Source organism: Lissotriton vulgaris, chromosome 8 (genome assembly GCF_964263255.1).
Source record: "Lissotriton vulgaris chromosome 8, aLisVul1.2, whole genome shotgun sequence".
NCBI lineage: Eukaryota > Metazoa > Chordata > Amphibia > Caudata > Salamandridae > Lissotriton > Lissotriton vulgaris.
This window is the reverse complement of record NC_141696.1, coordinates 1,510,920,142-1,510,943,079: the sequence shown is the minus strand read 5'-3', so window position 1 is coordinate 1,510,943,079 and position 22,938 is coordinate 1,510,920,142. Positions and strand designations below refer to the sequence as shown.

Sequence of the window (22,938 nt, the reverse complement as noted above, 5' to 3'; positions counted from 1 at the left end):
AATGGTATTTTGAGAGGCCTCAAACCAATCATTGGCTTTTTTTGATCCTCAAACTAGGCAGACTATTATTCAATCCCTAATCTTGTCCCGCCTAGACTACTGCAATGTCCTATACCTAGGAGTCAACAAACCAGTCACTTAAAGACTTCAGATAGTCCAAAATGCAGGAGCGAGGATGCTTTTCTCTCTCCCAAAATGTTTGTTCCGCCTCTAGGCTCCTCCAGACGCTCCACTGGCTTCCCGTGGGCAAGCGTGTATATTTCAAAACCCGGTGCATTGCTCATTAGATCCTTCACTCCCAGGGTGCCCACATTCTTGCCAATAGTATGACCTGCCACCCATGCCTCATCAGTCGGCCAATCTGAACTTACCCTCTTAACCCAAGGAACAATGGCTAAGAACAGGAGGACACTCCTTCCAAATCTTGACCCTGTCCTATGGAACAAACTGCTGGTCTTCCTTAGAAAAACTCAATCATCTATGCTTTAGGAAATCACTGAAGACTTGGTTCTTTTCAAATTAGCTTCCCCATCACCACATTTCTTTCTCTCAGTGTTCCGGTACCATTTGCTCTTGGTTTAGCCCTGGGAAGCCCTGTTGCAGGGGTAGCTATGTGTTCTACAAGTCCTCCTAACATAACCTAACGAGTAGGATTATTACGACTGTGGACGCTCTGCACTCATGGCAGAGACTGGGCATTTAAAAAGACAGGCAGTTGTTAAGGTACTACTCGTAAAATTGCTTTGTGAATCGCAAAAAATTGTAACTTACACAAAAGTGTAACTTTACCTTTGTGAATCAGGCTCTCAGTATTTAATATTTGCATGGTGTCACTAGGACATCTGCTGGGTAAGGCTGACACCTCCATTCACCAGTATGCAGAATACTCCTCTTTATCTTAAAGTTGCCTGTCCTTCCAATAGTTTGTTACATGCACGGAGATATGGATAGCTACATTGTACCTCAAACTAATCCCACTGAAGTGTGGGTCTTTCCTTCTAGCTGTCCCAACCCAAGTAAGATAACCCAAGATCAGTCCTAACGGTCTATGATAGCCTTATGTGTTAATTCTCCTATTTTAGTGTCAACAGCTAAGTCTTTAGGAGTTTTTCTTGTTTCAAACTTGACCTTTCAACAACATATCTAGCTCTACAACAGCCCAGCTACCCACCTGTACAATCAAGTTAGTAAAACAAATAAAATAGGAATTGTGTCATCTAAATGGATACCACACTTTTTTAACCCAGTTTAGGCAAAAAGTGCATTTCTTTAAATTGTTCCCTCAAATATTTTTAACCGGAATGCCATTTACCATACTGTCAAAACCAACCATGTTAATGCTCCTCATTTTTCAGCAAATCCCTTTCTTGCCTAGATCACATTGATCCTACTCCATTTTTCTCCTCTTGGTTTTTATTTTTGGATCTGGGGGCAGACTCACCTGATGTCCTGCATTTTTATTGTGTTTGTTCATGGGGGGACATCACCCATTTGGTTTATCTTACATTGCCGCTATTCACCTCTATCTTTGTCACACTCCTCCCAAGATGCCCCTCCTTTCCGGTCTTCTTTTTTACTTCCTTTTCTTTGTTTTTTTCTGTTGTAAACTCATGTCGGTCACCACACTGGCCTTCCATGTTTTGGTGCTGCGTCCTTTATAGGCCTATTCTACCACCTCACCCCTTTTTAAGAATACTACGTATTTTCTATACATTTTTTCTCCAAAACCACCATTTAACGTTGTGATGCACGCCTCCTTCATTTACAGTTCTTTCAATTTCTTGAGCACAAAAATTGAAAATGAGAATAAATGAACACAAGTAGAGAGAAGAATACCGGATATGTTATCGAATGCTAAGCAGCTTTTTAGGACTATGGCATTCAAAGTCCCCGAATGAAGTTTCAAATGTGTGGAACTGTATCACAACTGTAAACAGGAGGAAACGTACAGAAACTGTTCTTAAGAAGAGGATGTCTGTGGATAAAAACACTATACATTGAAATGTCAAAGGGATGAGTGAAAATGTTTTATTACATTTCTTTCTTTGAAAACCAAGGTAATTTTAAAAGGTCCTTGTTATTGCAAAGCTATACCTGCAAGTTGAGTGACAAGAAAGAAAATATAAACAAAGATTATTGCATCCAAGATGTCACTCTAACATTATAGATATGGTCTTGGAAGAACAAGGACAGCAGCGGTACAAGGGTTTGAGCACACAAGCTATCCAAGATGGCGCCCAAGATGAGAAATGCCATTGAGTATGCACCAAACCATATATGAAATGGATTTTTAAGTAGTGTTGTGAAGACTGTATTGAAACACAATTGAGCATAAGTGGACCCTTGGGGAATGAGGAGTTAAGAACTGTGCATAATATTTTCTAACTTTTCTTTTTTAAAGTTCTTTTTATTAAAGAAAGAAAAAACAAAGCAAGGCATCTACAAAATACAAAAGTGCATAGACAGTACGAGAGCAGTGCGACATTTCAGTAGACATTACAATAAGCAACGCACTGATGGGGGAAGGGGGAGGAGAAGAGGGTGCAGCAGTAACATGAAAGCAAGCAAGAACAATAAGGGGTCAGGGGGAAAGCGGGACATCAAGGACTGCAGTCGCTTGTGGTACACATATGTCCCCTCTATATCGATTCCAGGGACCCCAAACCGTATGCCATTTTCGGGGGTGACCCAGAGCCAAATATACAGTTTTTTCCCTGAACATGCACCAATCCATGTTTTCCATCCACACCTCAAGAGTAGGAGGCCTCTGGGACCCCCACAACTGTGCAATGTTCTGTTTAGCAATCATGGCCCCTAGAGTCACACACTGGGTCTGTGCTACATTATGATCCGTGGGCTCCCAAACATTCAACAGGCAGCGCCTGGCCTCTGGCAAGAGAGCCACACCTGTAACCTCCTTCATCACCTTGTGTATCCTACTCCAATAATCAGTGACTTCCCGACACTCCCAGATGATGTGGAGGAACGTCCCCAGCTGTCCACAACCCCGTTGACACAGACCCTTCTCGGAAAAACTCATCCGGACCAGACGGGGACCCGTGACATAGACCCTATTGTGAACGGGACACGCCCCCTACCTCGCCTAGGCCGCCATGTCACTCAAGGTCCCGGACATCTCCGACCGATCCTCCGGCCTCTCAAGCATCTCAGACTCCACCCTTCTCTCCTTCTTTGCAGGACCCAATCACGACAAGCGGAAAACCGGAAGGACTCCCGAGTAACCCCGGAAGTCCATCCCCCTACTCGGAGCCGGAACACGGAAAAGCCGGAAGCGAAGACGGCAGTTCGTTCAAGGAGTTGGACTCGTGGCAGGAGACAGCTGACGGTGAACCTGAGAAGAGCGTCGGTGAAGACGAGGAAGTCTGGACCGAGGACTGGTGGAGTCCGGTGGAGAGTTGCGGCGGGGCACGTGAGTAACGAACCCTTTGAAGAGTGTAAATAGCCGTAGCTTAAAACAGTCACGACCACACGTTTGCACTTACCACTGTATATATTGTATAGTTCCCGTTCCGTCACAGACGTCACTGACAGACTCCCCGCACTTGTTCACGACAGCACCAACCCCTCTCTCTCCCTGATACTCTTCCTTTCCCTCTTGACCCGTTCCCCACCCTCCCTTGGTCCGTTCTTATCCCACACACCTGGTGACATTATTCGGTATCAAGGCAACCTACAACAGTCAAACTAACGGCCCTTTCTCTTTCTCTCCTTCCCATACCTCCGAGAAACCACCATCCCGGCGAACGGCCAACTGGACCTGCTGGACGACCCCAACCAAAACTTACCCAAGGACCAGCCCTTTCGAGGAACTACTGGGACGACTGACGACCAAGCATCACCCCAAAGCCACCTCTGTCCTTTTCTTTTCTCACAAACTGAAACCTCTGTACACTAAGAATAAAAGAACTAGCCCACTATATGCGGCCTCCACGCCTGTTATTCCGGTCTGCACACAGCCCACGATCACACCTATGCAATATCTTGAGCTGAACTAATCTGAGTCGTGCCGGAATCGCGACCTCCTTCGGTGAGGAGATCGCCGATTGCCAGTCTTCATCATCAAGCTCAAGGCCGTCACTGGTCCATTGATCTCGTAATTGCGACAGAAGGTCCGCCCTGTGGTTACATATTTTCTAACTTTAAGTACGTATATTTATCGTACAGGTGGAGTTACTAAATGTTTACTCCTGATGAAGGGTAGCAGAGGCCCCCGAAACATGTCAAGTGAAATTATATTTTGAACAGAAAAAACATTCTTGCAAAAGATTAAAGACACAACAGCCTTATCATTTTAAAGTTTCCACTAATTGCGAATTCCCTTTCGGTGTTCAATAGAGACACCATTTTTGCATCAATCATTCATACAACCAACTTTTGGAAAAATGACATAAGACACAACATACTCGGACATCCACTGAGCAGCCAACTGTCCATGATGGATTTCCCAGCACCTGATTCTGGCAGAGAAGATGAACAAGTGATGACTTCCCGACACCTGCAAAACAGAGAGAACCAGGTAAGCTGAGGGAGGAGGAAAAGAGGAGCCACCTGCAAAACAAAAGGAACGGTTATTCTAGGTGCCACGAGGAACCGTGAATGTTGCATGCTTTTTGGTAAACTCCATAACTTTCCTGCTACTTTACCCATTATCCCCTGCACCACCTTGATTAGTCACATGACTGTGAGAAACCAGCTCATTTATTTTAAGAAATTCCAAAGCATGGAGAGGAATATAACTTAAGATGATGAACATGGTTGAAATGGGCATTAGCATACAAAGTTTTTTCTCAGTCATGTAGTTCGACCTGCCTAGTTTACAGAGATGGCACCCCAAGAATTGCAACGAAAGCTTCCCAGGAACAGCAGAGAACTGAACAATGAAGCAGCTCTTAAAGGGATGACTGCAAACAAAAATGCCAAACTCACAGGACCACTGAATCTACGGTGACCAGAAAAAACATCTGGCTACCTTTTGAATAATTAAAACACAATCAGTGATGTACTAAAACACATAACATTGATGTGCTATGTGAATACATTGAAATTGCCCAGGGCAGGGCTCGGAACCCAAAGAGGCTCTGGCAAATTTTGTTAGACCAGCCCCCGTATGGCGCATAATGAGTGCTACGAGTGAGCCCAACCACTACAAGGAGGGTGGGGTGGGGGGGCGAGGAGTTCTCCTTCCAAGAACATTTGGGCAAACATGGCACATTCTACAAAACATTTTTCATTGTATATTAAATTGTGTTAGCTTTTAACCTCTTTGCTGTAGCGGCAATTCTGCCGCAGCGCTGGGGGGAGGGGGGCCTCGCGGCGCTCCCATGCTCGTGACGAAACAGCTCCGTCACGAGCCTCGGGCGCGCTGTGCTTGTGACGGTACAAAAGGGGGTGGTGATGGACAGAGCATATGAATCAATACAACACTTACACCCAGTCAGAAGATCTGGGTTTAATCCATCGCCGTTCTTTAGACCACTCTGCCACCCCAGTTCAGACATGGCTATATGCAAATCAGTCTGACTCTGTTTCTCATGGGAACAGTCCAGCCCGAACTGCCAAGCCATGTCTTCCCTGGACCGGAAACAAGCTACAGAGGACCGGTTTCTGGCATTCCAGTTGTCTTCAGCCCGGCTTGCTTGAATCCAGTGGCAAAGTTTTTCTAATGGCCCCATAATACGTAGCCGTCCCCCCACTCTAATTAATTGGACAGACCACTGCCTGATTGAATTTACTCTCCCTGGTTTAGTTAAACCTGTTAGGCAGCAATCTGCTCCCCCTATATGGCGCAGACAATGGCATAGAATTACTCTTGAAGAGATTCAAAAAGTATGGGAAGAACCGATTATTACAACAGCAGATAATGCGGAGTCAGCTCTTCTTAAATTCAATACGACTCTTAAGAAAGCTGTTGATCTATTAGCTCCATTGAAACTCATGAAACAACATCCCACATCAAAGCAGGAGGTATGGTACACGGAACAGCTGAGATTAGAAAAGCAAGGTGGCAGGAGATTAGAAAAGGTATGGAGAAAGACTCACACCGAAGAAAGCTGGAAAAACCATGCAACAGCTTTAACCTCATACTATAAAAACATCAGGCTAGCTAAAAAGAACAGCTTATCATCACATCTAGCAGAAGCAGGGAATTCCTCAAGAGAGCTGTTCAGGATCTTGCAGACCTTTGTAAAGCCATTGGCCTGTGAGAGTCCTGATGAGTTCTCCCAATCCTTATGTGATGAGATCTCCCTTTTCTTTGAAAGTAAAATAGATGCCATTTATCAAAAGATCACAATGGCTAAGAATACTGGGGTGACTACAAAAAATACTCTGATACCTTTGGATATCAACGAATCCAGGCTGACCGAATTTCCTGAAACCAGTCAAACAGAAATCCTGTCCCTGATAAATAACATCAGAACTGGATCCCCATTAGATCTAATCCCAGCAAAAACAACAGCTTCAATAAGCAACTTACTGTGCCCCATGATACAGACGGTCATCAATTTGTCTCTTAAAGAGGGACAAATTCCTCTGGATTGGAAAAAGGCGGTGGTAAACCCTATTCGCAAAAACACGGCCCTGCCGTGGACAGAAGTATCCAACTTACGCCCCATTTCCCTACTACCATTCTTGAGCAAACTGGCCGAGAAGCATGTGAACACGCATGTTTCTAAATTCATCGAGGCTACAAGTGGGTCTGGACCATTCACAGTCTGGGTTCAGACCCAACTACAGCACCGAATCTGCGCTCCTCTCCTTGACAGATCACATCAAGATGACACAGGATAGAGGAGGATCCATGATTCTGGTGCTGTTAGACCTGTCTGCAGCCTTCAACACGGTCATATGAGATTCTTCTCGGCCGGCTGCAGAAAGTAGGAATTGGAGGTGCAGCTCTGTCCTGGCTGGAGAGTTTCCTTACTGGCCGCTCACAAACTGTCAACCTGAGTTCCTATTGTTCCATCTCAAGGGAACTCATGAAGGGGGTTCCACAGGGCTCGTGTCTGAGCCCCCCATTATTCAATGTGTATGTGGCCCCCCTTGCTGACATTGTGAGAATATATGGGTTTAACCCGGTGTCGTATGCTGACGACACCCAGCTCCTGTTTCCTTCCCAGACTCTTACCCCAGAAACCAAGAACATTTTTGCTGAGGGTATGAGAGCGGTATCTAACTGGATGACCTCCAACTGTCTCCAGTGTAATGTGGGCAAGACAGAAGTTATGCTTTTTGGGAAAGCCAATCTCCTTTGGTCTCTGGATTGGTGGCCTCAGGAGTTAGGACCTATTCCCTGCCCAAAACAATCAGTCAAGAACCTGGGAGTGCGACTGGACCAGAACCTCGTTTTAAACGAGCATGTGAATCTGGTGACTGGATCCGGTTTTCGAACAATTGGGCTCCTAAAAAGGGTATTTCCCTTCTTATCAGACGGTTATAGAAAGACCTTAGTCCAAGCACTCGTAATAAGTCGGTTGGATTATTGTAACGGCCTTCTTATCTCTGCGAATGAAAATGTACTTAACCGACTGCAGGTGGCCCAAAACACTGCGGCCAGATTGGCTCTCAATCGCCCCCGAGAACACTATCCAGGCCGCTCCTGAAAGAACTCCATTGGCTGCCTGTGCGTCAGAGGATCGAGTTCAAGATCTGTTGCATCATACACAAGAGTCTCTTTGGACCTGGTCCCTTTTATCTAACTCAGAAATTTCAAATATATGCACCAGAACGCTTTTTGCGCTCTGGCAGTCAATTCCTTTTAAAAATACCTCTCATCAAGAAAGCCAGGCAGGGTGGCCTATGTAGGACCCTCCCTTTGGAACAAACTCCCTATTGACATGCGACATAACGCCAACCTTCTTTCCTTTAGGAAAGCACTCAAAACGCATCTTTTTCGGGAGGTTTAGACTCTCACCTGCATGTCCTAAAGGCACTGTCTGACACTTACAGCGAGCAAAGCGCGGAGATACCCCTTCGGGGGTCGAATCCTGCGCTATAGAAGAAAATAAATAAAATAAATAAATAAATAAAGTGAGCAAGGGACTCACGTCTGAGCATACCCTGCCACACTTATGGCGGCCAAAAGCGGTACAAAAGGGGGTGGTGCTGGACAGAGCATCTGAATCAATCAAACACTCACACCCAGTCAAAAGATCTGGGTTTAATCCATCACCGTTTTTTAGCCCACTCTGCCACCCCAGTTGAGACATGGCTATATGCAAATCAGTCTGACCCTGTGCCTCATGGGAACAGTCCAGCCCGAACTGCCAAGCCATGTCTTCCCTGGACCGGAACCAAGCTACCGAGGACCGGTTTCTGGCATTCCAGCCGCCTTCAGCCCGGCTTGCTTGTACCCAGTGGCAAAGGGAGCAAGGGACTCACGTCTGAGCATACCCTGCCACACTTATGGCAGCCAAAAGGCTGGGTGTGAGTTTGATTGGATCAGATGCTCCGTCCATCACCACCCCCTTTTGTACCGCTTTGTTCGCCATAAGTTGGCAGGGTATACTCAGACATGAGTCCCTTGCTCACTTTGCTACTGGATTCAAGCAAGCCGGGCTGAAGACGGCTGAAATGCCAGAAACCGGTCCTCAGAAGCTTATTTCCGTTCTAGGGAAGGCATGGCTTGGCAGTTCGGGCTGGACTGTTCCCATGAGGCACAGGGTCAGACTGATTTGCATATGGCCATGTCTGAACTGGGGTGGCAGAGTGGGCTAAAGAACGGTGATGGATTAAACCCAGATCTGTTGACTGGGTGTGAGTGTTTGATTGGTTCAGATGCTCCGTCCATCACCACCCCCTTTTGTAAGTGCTTGTGACGGAGCGGTTCAGTCACGGCCCGCCCGCTCAATGGAACGCGCCACGCAGGCGCGAAATGAGCGCCGCGCAGGCATGCCGAGCGGGCCCGACGGAACCGCTCCGTCACCAGCGCAGCGCGATCGAGGCTGGTGACAGAGCGGTTCCGTCACCAGCATGGAAGGGGTTAAAGCATAGTAAATGAGGCCCTTAGGAGTGCACCAGGACACGACAATCTTAGTTGGGGCCCTTCAATGATTCTCTTGCTATCACCCTCCAACGGCCTCTCACCACTCTAAAGCCCCTCTCTCTGAACCATACATGTGTAAATCAGTGTATAGAAAATGTTAAATATGACAAAGGGGACAACAAGGTGTAGGATTCATGTCATCCATACTGGTAGGTATTTTTTTAAAGAAGGGTTGGCCTGGAGAATCACAAACCTAGGGTACAGAACGTAACACAGTGGTTAGAGTCGGCTTTACTAATAAGAATTAATTTCTACCCAAATAAACCCTTTTTAGCAACATTAGGATAATGAAAGACTCAGAAAAACCATAACTTTCTAACCTGTACCATGTAGTTTGCATGCAACTCTTTGATGACAGTTCATAGCTCACTGTGCTAGATTATTATTGTAACTTATGAACTGCACAGTAACAAATGGCAGTTTGTGACAAAAGCAGTAACCCACTAAGCAATGCACATAAAATACTGTTATGTGATCTGTATGGCATATATGCTTTGCAGCAGGCATATTAACTCTCTGTGCTACCTTAGATGAGGCAAAGCTGGCAATAAGAAAAACTCCAGTTGCTTTCCAGTAGGTGTATTAATCACCAGTTGTCTTGATGCTTTTATTGTTGCCTGAAAACGACTGGATATGCAAGGAACTTTGAAGTGGGGGCTTTTAAAACTGATGCACTGCTATAAAAAACACTGCTAGAAAAATGCCCTCCATTAACAAAACTGGCCATCCACGCTTCCAGGGAATCACCCGATAAGGCCAGTCCGGCCTTGGAACTGCCACGCTTCTATTAACATTTTCGAAACACAGGCATACTGGGAAATATTTTGGAGAGACAGTAAAAGGTTATGGATCATATTTTAAAAGGTTATGGACCATATTTTTTTACAAAAACAAGCATTGGCAGTGCCAACAGGTTTAGCTTATAAAATGAAAGTGCCTTTTCAGCCATTCTGATGGGTTTAGGCACTCAGTATGTCAGACATGCATGGACCTTAATTGTCCCCCCGTGCAAAGTACATGAATGCCCTCCCCTCCCGCGACTCACTCCGGAGCTGTAGTGCCACTGTACTGTGCTGAGGGGGCCTCACCTGGCGCTCAGGGGTGGCTCCTCTGCTATGGCGGAGGATAGTCTCCTCGCAGCTTTTAAGCAGTGAGAAACATAAAATGATAAACTTAGAGTTATTACCATTTTATGCTTTGTGTCCTGCTGATTTGTGGTGGGTGGGTGAATCGGGCTACTCTGCTCTCGGAGCAGGGGAGGGCTAGGTTGTCCACTCCTAAGAGCGCATTGACTGTTTAGTCGGCCATTTCGGTCCACCCAAACCAGTCATGCGCACTTTCCCCGTTCTCTATGCAGGCCTCTGCATTACAGCCTGCATGAAGAACATGCCCACCCCTCCAGACCCTCGCTGGGCGCCATGTAACGTGTTCAGGCCAATCACAACGCTGCATTGCGATTGGCTTAGGGGAGGGAGCCTGGCTGCCTGCTTTCTGTTCCTGAAATCGGAAGCAGGTGCAGCGACGCAGGACCGGGCGGCAGCACGGTAAGTGATTTTTTAAACTTTATTTTTTTCCCTCCCTCCCGCAATCATGACCCCCCTCCACTCCTGCGACCCCACACACCCCCCTACCCGCAAGTCATGCCAGCCGCTGCTGGCCAAGCATCATTGCTGAACCATGTGATTGTGATCGGAATATATTTTTAAGAAGTTACCATATGGTGCTTTTATCTGGCTCAATAAAAATGACAAATGTAAATTCATGGCCGAACTAGTATTTAAAGCGCTGACTACTAGCGCCTAAATCACTTTGACAGATCTCCTGAGGCGGAATCCGGGAGCGCGACTTGTGGATATTTTAACTTGTTTGCATAATTACTTGTGTTTTTAAAATCATTCACCCTTCTCCCCCTCCTGCACCACTCTCAGGGCACTAGCCTGCTCTTGGATACGCTGCGCAGCCGACATTATCGCTGCCGCGCTAAACACCAGAGCCAATCTTACCTCCATTTCCTGATCGTTCGCGGAGGCCACGCCCCCTCGAGGCCACGCCCACCGCCGAACTAGTATTTAAAGCTCTGACTACTAGCGCCTAAATCACTTTGACAGATCTCCTGAGGCATAAGCCGGGAGCGCGACTTGTGGATATTTTAACTTGTTTGCATAATTACTTGTGTTTTTAAAATCACTCACCCTTCTCCCCCTCCTGCACCACTCTCAGGGCACTAGCCTGCTCTTGGATACGCCGCGCAGCCGACATTATTGCTGCCGCGCTAAACACCAGAGTCAATCTTGCCGCTATTTCACGCCCCTTGCTGGCCACGCCCCCCTCAACTGCTGGTCAAAATCCTATAAAAAATTTGCATTTACCGGAAGCGCAGCGGACGAGCGCAGCGGGCGCGACGATTGCGTGCCTAAGGCAAGCCCGTCTGCGCCCGTCCGTGCCAAGGTAGTGCCATGGGACAGCTACGCTGCCGGTTTTGATCCTTTAGATCAGGAGCAACTCCCACTCGGGCCACCTTACTCTAGAGAGGAGCTCATCCAAATAGGTAAGCAGCACGCAGATAAAGGAATACTTTCCCTAGTACCTACGTCACAACCCCTAGCTGATGTATTAGGCGACGACTTTTGGTTCTGCGGATTACTAAATGTTAGATCCCTTCCTAAACACTGCATGGAGATCCAACTTTTAATGGATTCTCATGAACTTGATATTCTATTCATGACAGAAACCTGGACTCGTCCTGACTGCTTGGTCGACCCTGGCTTTGCCTGCCCAGCCGGGTTTAAATTCCTCCATTCACCTAGGCCTACTGGAAAAGGCGGGGGTGTGGAAGTGATTTTTAGAGACTCTTGCAGCATTAAGGTCCTCTCCTTAGACCCTATTCTGGGTACTGAGATGCTGGGGCTTTCAATCCAGACCCACGCTGGGACAATTGTCACAGGACTGTCTGCTATCGCCCACCAGGGTAGTTTAGCCTTCAACAGCAACAAGCGCTAATCACGACCCTGACCAACATCGCTTTATCTCACCAGAAGTTACTTATACTCGGTGATTTCAATCTTTGGCGTAACGGCACACTTGATTCAGCTCTTAGGAACCTTCTTCTAGCTTGTGATAGTTTTTGTCTCACCCAACTGGTTTCTAAGGCCACCCACAAAGCTGGCCACCTCTTGGATCTGGTCTTCGCTGCACTAGAGCTGGTGGTCATGGGAGATACCCTGCCGATGGACTGGACAGATCACTCATTAGTCAAATTCTTTCTTTCGAAGTTGACTGGCCCCTATAAGGCCCCAGTCCCTACTAATTAAGTGGGGACTGGCAGGCTCTCTCACGACTTCACCCTTCTGGTGAACTGTCCCATCTGGAGTCGCTCTTCGAGATGGACAAAAGTATTGATGAAAATTACAACTCTCTTTGCACCAGTATCTTATCAGTTGTTGACACCCATGCCCTTCTAAAAACTCGGACCTGTAAGGGTAAGGACTCTGCCCCATGGTTTAACAACGATTTAAAAACTTCAAAACTGGGATGTAAACAGGCAGAGAGAAGGTGGAGACGCGACTACAATGAAAGCTCTAAAGAGACGTGGAAAACAAAGATCCTTGCTTATAAAAATCTCATTAAAAAAGCTAAAGCCGACTACTATTCCTCCCTTATCTGTAATACCACCAACAATTCTAGGACTATTTTCAACATCCTGAATAGCGTCACCAACCCGGAATCCTGCAAGAATGCGATCGTCCCCTCCCAAGACCTCTGCGACAAACTTGCCACATTCTTTAAAGAGAAAATAGAACTGATCCTTAAAGACCTGGACACTACTCCTGATATTGACACCTCTCCTGACCTAAGACCTGTCCCTCCGGTGGACCGATTACCTGATCTGGATCTGGCTCCGGAAAATGTATTACTCAGGTTTCCGCCGCTTACATATGAAGACTTTTCCAAGGTAGCTAGAGGGATTGTTTCTGGGTCTCCTTTGGACCCTGTGCCTCCCAAAATCTGGAAGGAATTTGAAAACGAACTTTTCCCCCCACTCCATCTCATCTGCAATCAATCCCTGGTTACTGGCTCCGTCCCAGCTCACTTGAAACTGGCGTTTATTTTATTTTATTTATTTTCAAAGTTTTATATAGCGCGAACAAGATCTTCGCAGATATCAGAGCGCTTTACATAGAAGGGTACATGAGGGAACAAAGTCAAATAGGTAAATCAATAGATCATACAGTACAAATAATACAAATAGGTGACTGCAAAGCCAATCATGTGAGTGATAAGACAACTCATACAAATAAGTAAAGGGGTCAAGCATGTAATACAGATCAGTGCAGGGTGTTAATAGGGTTCGAGATAGTAGTTCAAGTGTATTTAGCCATGAGGATAGCTTTTACTTCTTTTTTTAAAGAGTGTAGTGGAGGAGATAAGCCTGGTTTCGGGAGGGAGTGAGTTCCAAATCCTAGGCGCCATTCCTGAGAAGTTAGTCTCCCCTTTGCTAAAAAACCCCTCCTTGGATCCTGATTGCTCCAAAAACTATCGGCCCATCTCACTGCTACCGTTCCCCGCCAAGATAGTTGAACGGGTGGTTAGTAACACTCTTTCCTCCCACCTGGAACATCATCTGCTACTTGACGAAGACCAATTCGGCTTTCGGCCTGCTCATGGAACGGAAACAGCCCTCATCACTGCGATGGACGAACTTCAAAGGCGCGCAGACAGAAGTCAGGCATCATTTCTGATCCTGCTCGATATGTCTGCCGCCTTTGACACAGTGAATCATAAGATCCTATTGAGGCGGCTGTTCGAGGCAGGAGTGAGAGATAGGGCACTGCAATGGTTTCACTCTTTCTTGCAGGACAGGCAGCAGGCAGTATCTATGCCTCCTTTCCAATCTTCTTTTTCCCCCGATACTGTACGGTGTTCCTCAGGGCTCTGCCATCAGCCCAATACCTTTTAATGTCTACCTCAAGCCTCTAATTTCACTCATTAAAGGCTTCGGCATTAGAATCGTCAACTATGCCGATGACATGCAGATGATCCTCTCCTTGGAAGGAGAGGATTCAATCTCTGTGGAGGTCTTACATGACTGTTTTCTGTACACGTCAAAATGGCTGAGGGATAATTCCCTTCAGTTCAATGTCGGGAAAACTGAGGTGCTGTTCTGCGCTGGTACGAAGATTCCTCGTCCGTTCCCTAACAACTTCTGGCCCCCGGAAACTGGCTCCAACGTACGGCCTGCGGACTCTGTCCGCAACCTAGGGGTTATGTTGAATCACAAGCTTAGCATGGAGACCCATGTGCAAAAAACATCAGCCTGCTGCCTTGCCATCCTTCGTGCATTAAGGAAGGTTCTGCCCCTTTTACCCATTCATGCCCGCGCCCAAGTGGTTCGATGCACGATCCTGAGCAGGTTGGACTACTGCAATGCCCTCCTGCTTGGGTCTCCTGAGTTTTTGTTGTACAGGCTTCAAAGGGTCCAGTCTGCGGCTGCAAAATTGGCCTTGGGGCTGCCAAGATGATCTCATGGACCATCTGCCTTGGCAAAATTACACTGGCTTCCTCTCAGACAGAGGATTCAATTTAAGGCCCTCTGTATAGTTTTTAGGGCCCTCCATGGCTGTGGGCCAGCTCCTTTGAAAGCTAAGTTCGCTTGGTATGCACCTACCAGACAACTCCGCTCATCTGACGCTAAACTGGTAGTCATTCCTAGATTTAGGAAGGTCCGAACAGGAGGCAGATCCTTCGAGGTGGCTGCCGCCAGATTATGGAACACCCTCCCCATCGATATTAGGCACACTAATGAACTCTTGCAGTTTAGAAGAAAGGTGAAAACCTGGCTTTTCCCTGGCTAACCTATTCCCCCTGCCCCTGCTGTCGCTCCCCTCTGAATTTCTGTCAGAGCCAGGATGCCTGCAATGGTGACAGTCGCGCTCTACAAATTCTTAAAATAAATAAATAAATGGTGAACACAATAATGCATTATAAGAAATTGATATTGTATAATTTGCCATGCTATTCATATTCTCTGCACTAATCGTTAATGCTTTCAAACATATTTTTGTTCTGTAGGAAAGACAATTATTGTTCAGTATTTACCATATGACATAACAGTTCAGTGTGCCTAGAGTGCAAGAACAATACTCCTTTGTAAGCTCCCATGTTGCCGAGGTTACATCATGTGCAAGAGGATGAGAGGTAGGAAAGTAGATGATCCGAGTTAATGGTGAATTTAAGAAGCTAGCAAAGCGCAAGGCAAGCAACAAGAAACAGAAGATGTCAGTATCACTAATGTAAAAATGAAATGAGACGTCAATATAGTAATTCACCACAAGATTACGTGGAGATCTAAGGGGAGATATATGTGAGTTATTAGATATGAAGTGCACCAAGAGATTAAAAAGGAGCGATTCAAGAGAGGAAGAAAACCTATTTGGCGCAATATTAATGAAACAGAAGATCACAACTATTTTTGATTTTTGAGGGTCCACTCATATTTTTTTAAGAAAAAAAAACACTTTTTTTTCTATCCTTTCCACAGTTTTTTCCATGCTCGATTCAACAGCATTTTAGATTTGTCCATCAATGTACTCGTATATAATCCCATACCATATTAAAAATGGATATTAAAAGCTAGAAATAATAATTACCTCTAGGCCTTTTTTATAAATTGTCATTAAAAAGGTGCATTTATACGGTACTGTATGTCTGTAACGAAGAGCAACGCTTGTAAATAGATGCCTGTCTTTTCACCACACGGAAGCATTACATCAGAAGTACAGATGAACGTGTACGCATGAGCAATATTTTAGGATACAGCAGGTGGTCTGCTAACCCTTTTTTTTTTGAAAACCTGTTCAGGTATTTCATTAGGAGAAACCTAAAAGGAATCTGGGACACATGTCCCAAAAAAAAGAGCTGTTCCACAACTTTGGGACATCTGGTCTCTCTAGAACACGTCCTTTACCAGCATCAGGACTAAACAGCCCAAGGTAAACACTACGAGTATGCAAAACTGCATATTTCTTTCTTACAAACATCTATGAAAATGTCACAAAATTACGCTTTTACTGCAGAATATGGATTGGTGGCATCCTGTGTGATATTTTTGCAAGAAAGAGCAAACCTCGCATAAAATAGCCTCTTCAGATACTGGTAGGAAACTGGTCCGAGAATATAATGTCTCTCATTAAGGTATTTTCTGTGCAGGCCAGCCTTTCATGGGCAAAATTACATGAAATTGTAAAATTTAGATTTGTAATAAATCCAGCATAACACATAAATACATGCATTGTATCTGGGTTGAAAGTGTGTGTTATGAGCGCTGCCTTTGTGGGAAGGGTTTTGGTTTCATGCATGACGAGTAGCTGATAATACATTTTAAGGGTCCAGTGTGCTATCACCGCCGGAACAGGTTTGAGCAAATATATGCTACTGCTTAATTGCAACTACTACAGATCTCATTCCTTCATACATAATCAAATTTAAAAAAACAATACAAAAGAAGAAGGGAAAACCACTATAACTATGATGCATACACGAATAAATAGGATCCAAAGAGCATAGTTTTTATTTAGACATCATGTAATCTTCACATTTCTTTAGTAAGCCTACTGGTCTTTTCCCCCCCGCCCCAAGTATCTATTGATTTAGATAGAAAAAACACATCATTGTCATACAAATTCCAAGAGAATTCACCCACAGGCAGGACCGAACCATATTTTTAAAATCCCACTGTCTGTGAGAGGCATATAGGGCTATTGGGCATTGTTTGCGGAAACATGCGGCGCAGCTGCACCGGGGCGAGGTACGTCTGATGAAAGTAACTGAACTGTGTAAACTTGAGTCTCCGGTGACTAGACACTGTCCTCACATGCCTCATCGCCCCATCCCACTGCTGATCAGTCAATTCCTGCTCCACAATGTCCACCCATTTACCCCGCGCGCAGCAAGGGGGGTGCCCAGCAATGCATTCTATCACAGGCTCGCCTACGCCCACTGGACTTCAGCAACAGCCTCCACAGGTCGGAGGGGCCCGGCTTTGCCTGGTCCTACGCCCACATCCTCCTATTTAACGACTGCAGTGCATTATAAGCCAGGAACTGTCCCGGGCACCTCGGGGAGTATGAGCAGTATATTATATTGAAACATTTCCCTTATTGTGGATAGCCCACTGTCGGGCCAATGCCTAGTGTTGTGGTGTGTGGCAAGTGCTTTGAAGTCAAGAAGCGCCCAAAGCAGAAGGACTGAAGAGTAGGGCAAGTGGGGTGCTCGCGTGTGGGGTTATTTCCACCAGCAGCGCTGTGCCACTCCAGCGACATCTACGCCCCCGGATCTAGCAGCCCCTGAACGATTGAAACCCCTCCGAGCCATTGAGCAAATCGCTGCGTCTCTGGGTGTAAGTTATCCAACAACAACTTCATGGGCCACTGCAGCTGCACAATAGAGCTTGTAGTTGGGTGTGCCCTGCCCCCCTCTATCCAACAGGTTATACAACTTCTGCAATGCTAACCGCCTTCTCCCATGGCCCCAGACCAAGTCTGTCAGGAAACCGCGTAGGTCCCTGAGAAAGGCTCTAGGCAGCTGCACCGGGAGTGCCGCAAAATAGTACAAGAGCCAGGCTAATACCAACATCTTAGCTATGGCTATTCTGCCATTTGGAGACCATGAGAGGGCATTTCAGAAATTTAGTAAAAGCTCTTGGCCAGCTGTACGGGCTCTTAAGCAGTATGATATATATTCACTCCCTAGCATTTGAAAGTATCACAGCTCCTTTCTATCCCCATGCCCACAATCATCTTCCTCTCGGCTGCAGTCAGAGCCCTGAGTACGCCTTGGCCTTATTAAGAGATTCAATCCAGATATTTCACCACATGCCTTGAGCGTGGCTCTTATGCTGGCCAGAGCCCAACCTACATCTCGGAGATAAAGGAGTGCATCATCCGCATACAGGGAGATAATGTCCCAACTGCCACAAGTGGCTATTCCCCACTCCGGACCCCACGTCCTAAAGAGAACCGCAAGCAAGACTTTAAGTGGGGTGAAAAAACTGTGAGGTCTCTCAAAGGGGCGTGGCCAGAGTAATTAGGGTTGTGGCTTTAAAACACACTAATCAATCAATCAGAGTACTTGTAGAGCGCTCTACTTACCCGCTATGGGGAGGGGGTGTGGGGGTGCTGCTACTGCTCGTAGGGACAGGTCTTGGGGAGTCTTCTGAAGGCGAGTAGGTCTTGGGTCTGCCGTATGTGGGTAGGGAGGGTGTTCCAGGTCTTGGCGGCGAGGTAGGAGAAGGATCTGCCGCCGGAGGTCGTTTGTTGGATGCGGGGGACAGCGGCGAGGGCGAGGCTGGCGGAGCGGAGCTGGCGGGTGGGGGTGTAGAACCTGAGTCTGCTGTTAAGGTAGGCTGGTCCAGCGTTGTGGAGTGCTTTGTGTGCGTGGGTGAGGAGCTTGAAGGTGATCCTCTTGTCGACGGGGAGCCAGTGTAGGTCTCTCAGGTGGGGGGGTGATGTGGCTGCGGCGGGGGACGTTGACGATCAGTTGGGCGGAGGCGTTTTGGATGCGTTGTAGCCGTCGTAGGTGTTTGGCTGGGATTCCTGCATAGAGTCCGTTGCCGTAGTCCAGCCTTGTGCTGACGAGGGCCTGTGTCACCGTTCTTGTTTCGATCGGGATCCACTTGTAGATCCTGTGGAGGGTGTTGTAGCAGGAGGAGGAGACGGCGTTGACCTGCTTAGACATGGAGAGGGAGGAGTCGAGGATGAATCCTAGGTTGCGTGCATGGTCAGTGGGTGTTGGCGCTGTTCCCAGTGTGATAGGCCACCAGGAGTCATCCGAGGCTGAGGGGGTGGGTCCGAGGAGGAGGATCTCCGTCTTGTCCGAGTTCAGCTTCAGACGGCTGCTCCTCATCCAGTCGGCGACGGCCTTCATTCCCTCGTGGAGGTTGGTATTGGTGGTGTGTGGATCCTTGGTGAGAGAGAGGATGGGCTGGGTATCGTCGGCGTAGGAGATAATGTTGAGGTTGTGATGGTAGGCCACTTGTGCGAGGGGACAATGTAGATGTTGCACAGCGTCAGGCTGAGAGATGAGCCCTGGGGGGCACCGCAGATGATGTGGTTGGCTTCGGATCGGAAGGGTGGGAGGCAGACACTCTGGGTTCTGCCGGAGAGGAAGGATGTGGTCCAGTCAAGGGCCTTCTCTTGGATTCCGGCTTCTAGGAGGCGTGTCTTTAGAGTGCGATGGCAGACCGTGTCGAAGGCGGCTGACAGGTCCAGGAGGATGAGAGCTGATGTTTCGCTGTTGTCTAGTTGGCGCCTGATGTCGTCTGTGGCGGCGATGAGGGCTGTCTCGGTGCTGTGATTAAGTCTGAAACAGGATTGGGACGGGTCCAAGATGTTGTTGTCTTCCAGGTGGCGGGCCAATTGCATGTTGACAATTTTCTCGATGACCTTTGCCGGGAACGGGAGCAGGGAGATGGGCCGGAAGTTCTTGAGGTTCTTGGGGTCCGCCTTGGGCTTCTTGAGGAGGGCGTTGATTTCAGCGTGCTTCCAGCTTTCTGGGAATGTCGCTGTTTCGAAGGAGATGTTGATGACCTTCCGTAGTTTGGGTGCGATGGCAGCGTCTGCTTTGTTGAATACGTGGTGTGGGCACGGGTCTGACGGAGATCCTGCGTGGATGGAGTTCATGACCTTGTGTGTCTCGTCGTCGTTGATGTTGGACCAGGAGGTCAGATGGTTGGCGCTGGAAATGTTCGCTGGGGAGGTGGAGTCTGGCGTAGCCGGGGGGTCGTGGTGTTAAGGCTGTCGTGGATGTCAGCGATCTTGCGGTGGAAGAAGATGGCTAGTGAGTCGCACAGTTCTTTTGAGGGCGGGATGTCGTTGGCGTTCTTGTGAGGGCGGGATGTCGTTGGCGCTGGGGTTAGAGAGTTCCTAACGATTCTGAAGAGCTCCTTGCTGTCGTGTGCGTTGTTATCCAAGCAGTCTTTGAAGGAGGATCTCTTGGCTAATCTGATGAGGTGGTGATGTCTGCGGGTGGCGTCCTTGTGGGCTGCGTGGTTGTCCGGTGTGTGTTCGTGGAGCCATATCTTCTCCATTTTCCGGCATGCGTGTTTGGGGGTCTGGAGCTTGTCGGTGAACTAGGTGGCTCTCTTGCTGGCGTGGCTGTTGGAGGGTTTCTGGAGCGGAGCGAAGGTGTTGACGCAGTCGTCGATCCACTGTCTGAGGTTGCAGGCTGCGGCGTCTGGGTTGGTGGGTTCGGCTAGTGGGTTCTGGGCGAGGGTGGTGATCAGCTGGTCTTCGGTGACTTTGCTCCAGCAGCGGCGAGGCAGCTGTTGGGTGCGGTGGTGCGTGGTTGTTTTCTTGAAGGTGAAATGGATGCAGCGGTGGTCGGTCCAGTGGAGTTCAGTGGTGTGGTCAAAGGCGACGTGGGTGCCTGTGAAGAAGACGGAGTCCAGTGTGTGGCCGGCGGCGTGGGTGGGTGCGATGACGAGTTGTCTGAGGCCAAGGTTGGCGAGGTTGTCGATCGGGTTGGCGGACTTGGCGTCGTTGTTGTTCTCGAGGTGGAAGTTCAGGTCCCCGAGGAGGATGTAGTCCGTGGAGGCGAGTACGTGGGTGCTGGCGAGGTCGGCGATGGAGTCGCTGAACTGAGCTCGGGGTCCGGGGGTCTGTAGATGAGTGTTCCTCTGAGGGTGGTGTTGGGGTCGGTGTGGATCCGAAAGTGGAGGTGTTCAGTGGTGTTCAGGGTGTCGTCTGTGTGGGTGGCGACCTTGAGGGTGGACTTGTAGACGATGGCTATTCCTCCTCCGATTCCGTTGGCACGATCCCTGCGGGTGATCTTGTAGCCGTCCGGGATGGGTATGGCGATGTCGGGTGCCGAGGAGTCGTTCCACCAGGTCTCAGTCAGGAAAGCCACGTCTGGGGCGGAGGTGTTGAGCAGATCCCAGAGCTCGACGGTGTGTTTGCATGCGGAGCGGGTGTTGAGGAGTATGCAGCGGAGGTGGTTGGATCCAGTCCTTGGAGGTTTGGTGGCTCTGTCGCAGGTGAAGCTGCAGGTGCGGCAGGAGAAGGGTCCGTGGGTCTGTTTCGGGGTGGCCTGGAAGCAGTTGTGGTTTTGGCCGGTGTTGAGTGCGTGGAGGGTGCTGGTGTCGTAGTGGAGTCTGGTGTCGTGGCGTTCGTGGGGTCCAGGGGTTCTGGCACTGGGCGCGGTCCATGCGCAGACGGGCTTGCCTTAGGCGCGCCTTCGGCGTGCCAGTGGCACGCCCGCTGCGCGGCTGTGCAGCGTCCGGCATATATGGGGAGGTGGGAGGGAGGAGCAGCTACAAGGCACGAGCAGTGGGCACAGCAGTGGGAAAACAGTGGTACAGAAAGCAAAATGGGGCACAAGGGGGGAAACGAGTGGCACAGAGCAGAAAACGAGGCACAAAGAGGGGGAAACAGTGGTACAGAAGGCAAAATGAGGCACAAGGGGGGAAAACGAGTGGCACAGAGCAGAAAACGAGGCACAAAGATGGGGAATCAGTGGTACAGAAGGTAAAATGGGGCACAAGGGGGGATGAGTGGAACAGAGCAGAAAACGAGGCACAAGAGGGGGAAACAGTGGCACAGAAGCAAAAAAAGGACAGAGGACACTTACCAGCGGCAGTGGCAGCCGCAGCAGGAGCACACAGTCGGAGCTGCGTGGAGGGGGAGCAACCTACCAGGAGGGTCAGGGGTCGCTCACCACCGTGCAGCGTTCGGCATATATGGGGAGTTGGGAGGGAGGAGCAGCTGGGAGGCGGGAGCAGCGATTGGGCAGTGGGCAGTCAGGGGGGCAGGGCTGTAGGGGGCACAACAGAGGGGGAATCGAGTGCAACAGAAGACAAGAGGGGCACAAAAAAATGAGTGGAACAGAGGGCAGAAGGGCACAAAAAACGAGATAAAAACGAGTGGCACAGGGGGAAGAAGGGCACAAAAAACAAGTGGAACAGTAAGCAGAAAGGCACAAAAAAACGAGGGAAAAATGGGTGGAACAGAGGGCAGAAAGGCACAAAAAACGAGGGAAAAACGGGTTGAACAGAGGGCAGAAAGGCACAAAAAACGAGGGAAAAATGGGTGAAACAGAGGGTAGAAAGACACAAAAAACGAAGGAAAAATGGGTGAAACAGAGGGCAAAAAGACACAAAAAACGAAGGAAAAACAAATGGAACAGAAGGCAGAAAACGAGGCACAAGAGGGGGAGAAAGTGGCACAGAAGCAAAAAGGACAGAGGACACTTACCAGTGGCAGCGGCAGCAGGAGCACACAGTCCGAGCTGTGTGGAGGGGGAGCGACCTACCAGGAGGGTCAGGGGTCACTAAAAATCTGTGTTTAGCATAGTGTGCCACCTGACTTGTATTTTGCTGTTTCTGTCATTGCATCCAGATATGTGATACAACAAATAACATCATACCTACAACAAGTAAGGACTATTGGCTTTGTCAATGGGTATTAGTTGCATAAGATAAAAAAGCTGCAACTATGGCTTGTTACATATAATATTGAAAAAGCTTCCAATTAAAGTCCTGGTGACCCTACCACAATGTTGCTGCTCTGGCGTTTCAGAAAGAGAAGGGAAATCCAGAAAGAAAATGACTCTTTAAAGAATTTCCCTTCCCCCACAATGCTCACCTGGCAAGACATCATGCCCTAACTTCTCCACTAGTGAGAAGTGAGCAGTTTGGGCAGCGCACATCGACGTGCCTGCTATCTCGAAATGGGTCTCTATCGGGCTGTTTTGGGCCCCGGCACTTTTTTTCCGGACTGCAGTGACATGCTGTCACTGCAGTCCAGAAAAAAAAGGACCGCCTGTGCCATACAGAGACCCGTTTCGAGGCCCCCTTTAAAAAATTGCCGGTGCTCAGACCCGGC

General features: G+C 48.3%; 1 protein-coding gene across 1 annotated transcript in view; it reads right to left on the bottom strand.

The window, feature by feature from the left end:
* The window catches only part of RABL3 (RAB, member of RAS oncogene family like 3), a 68,466-nt gene that overhangs the window by 34,239 nt on the left and 11,289 nt on the right, over positions 1 to 22,938 (bottom strand). Inside the window, exon 2 of the mRNA XM_086935627.1 lies at positions 4,425 to 4,516. Within this exon, the coding sequence (XP_086791753.1) occupies positions 4,425 to 4,516 (92 nt within the window). The remainder of the gene's footprint in view (positions 1 to 4,424; positions 4,517 to 22,938) is intronic.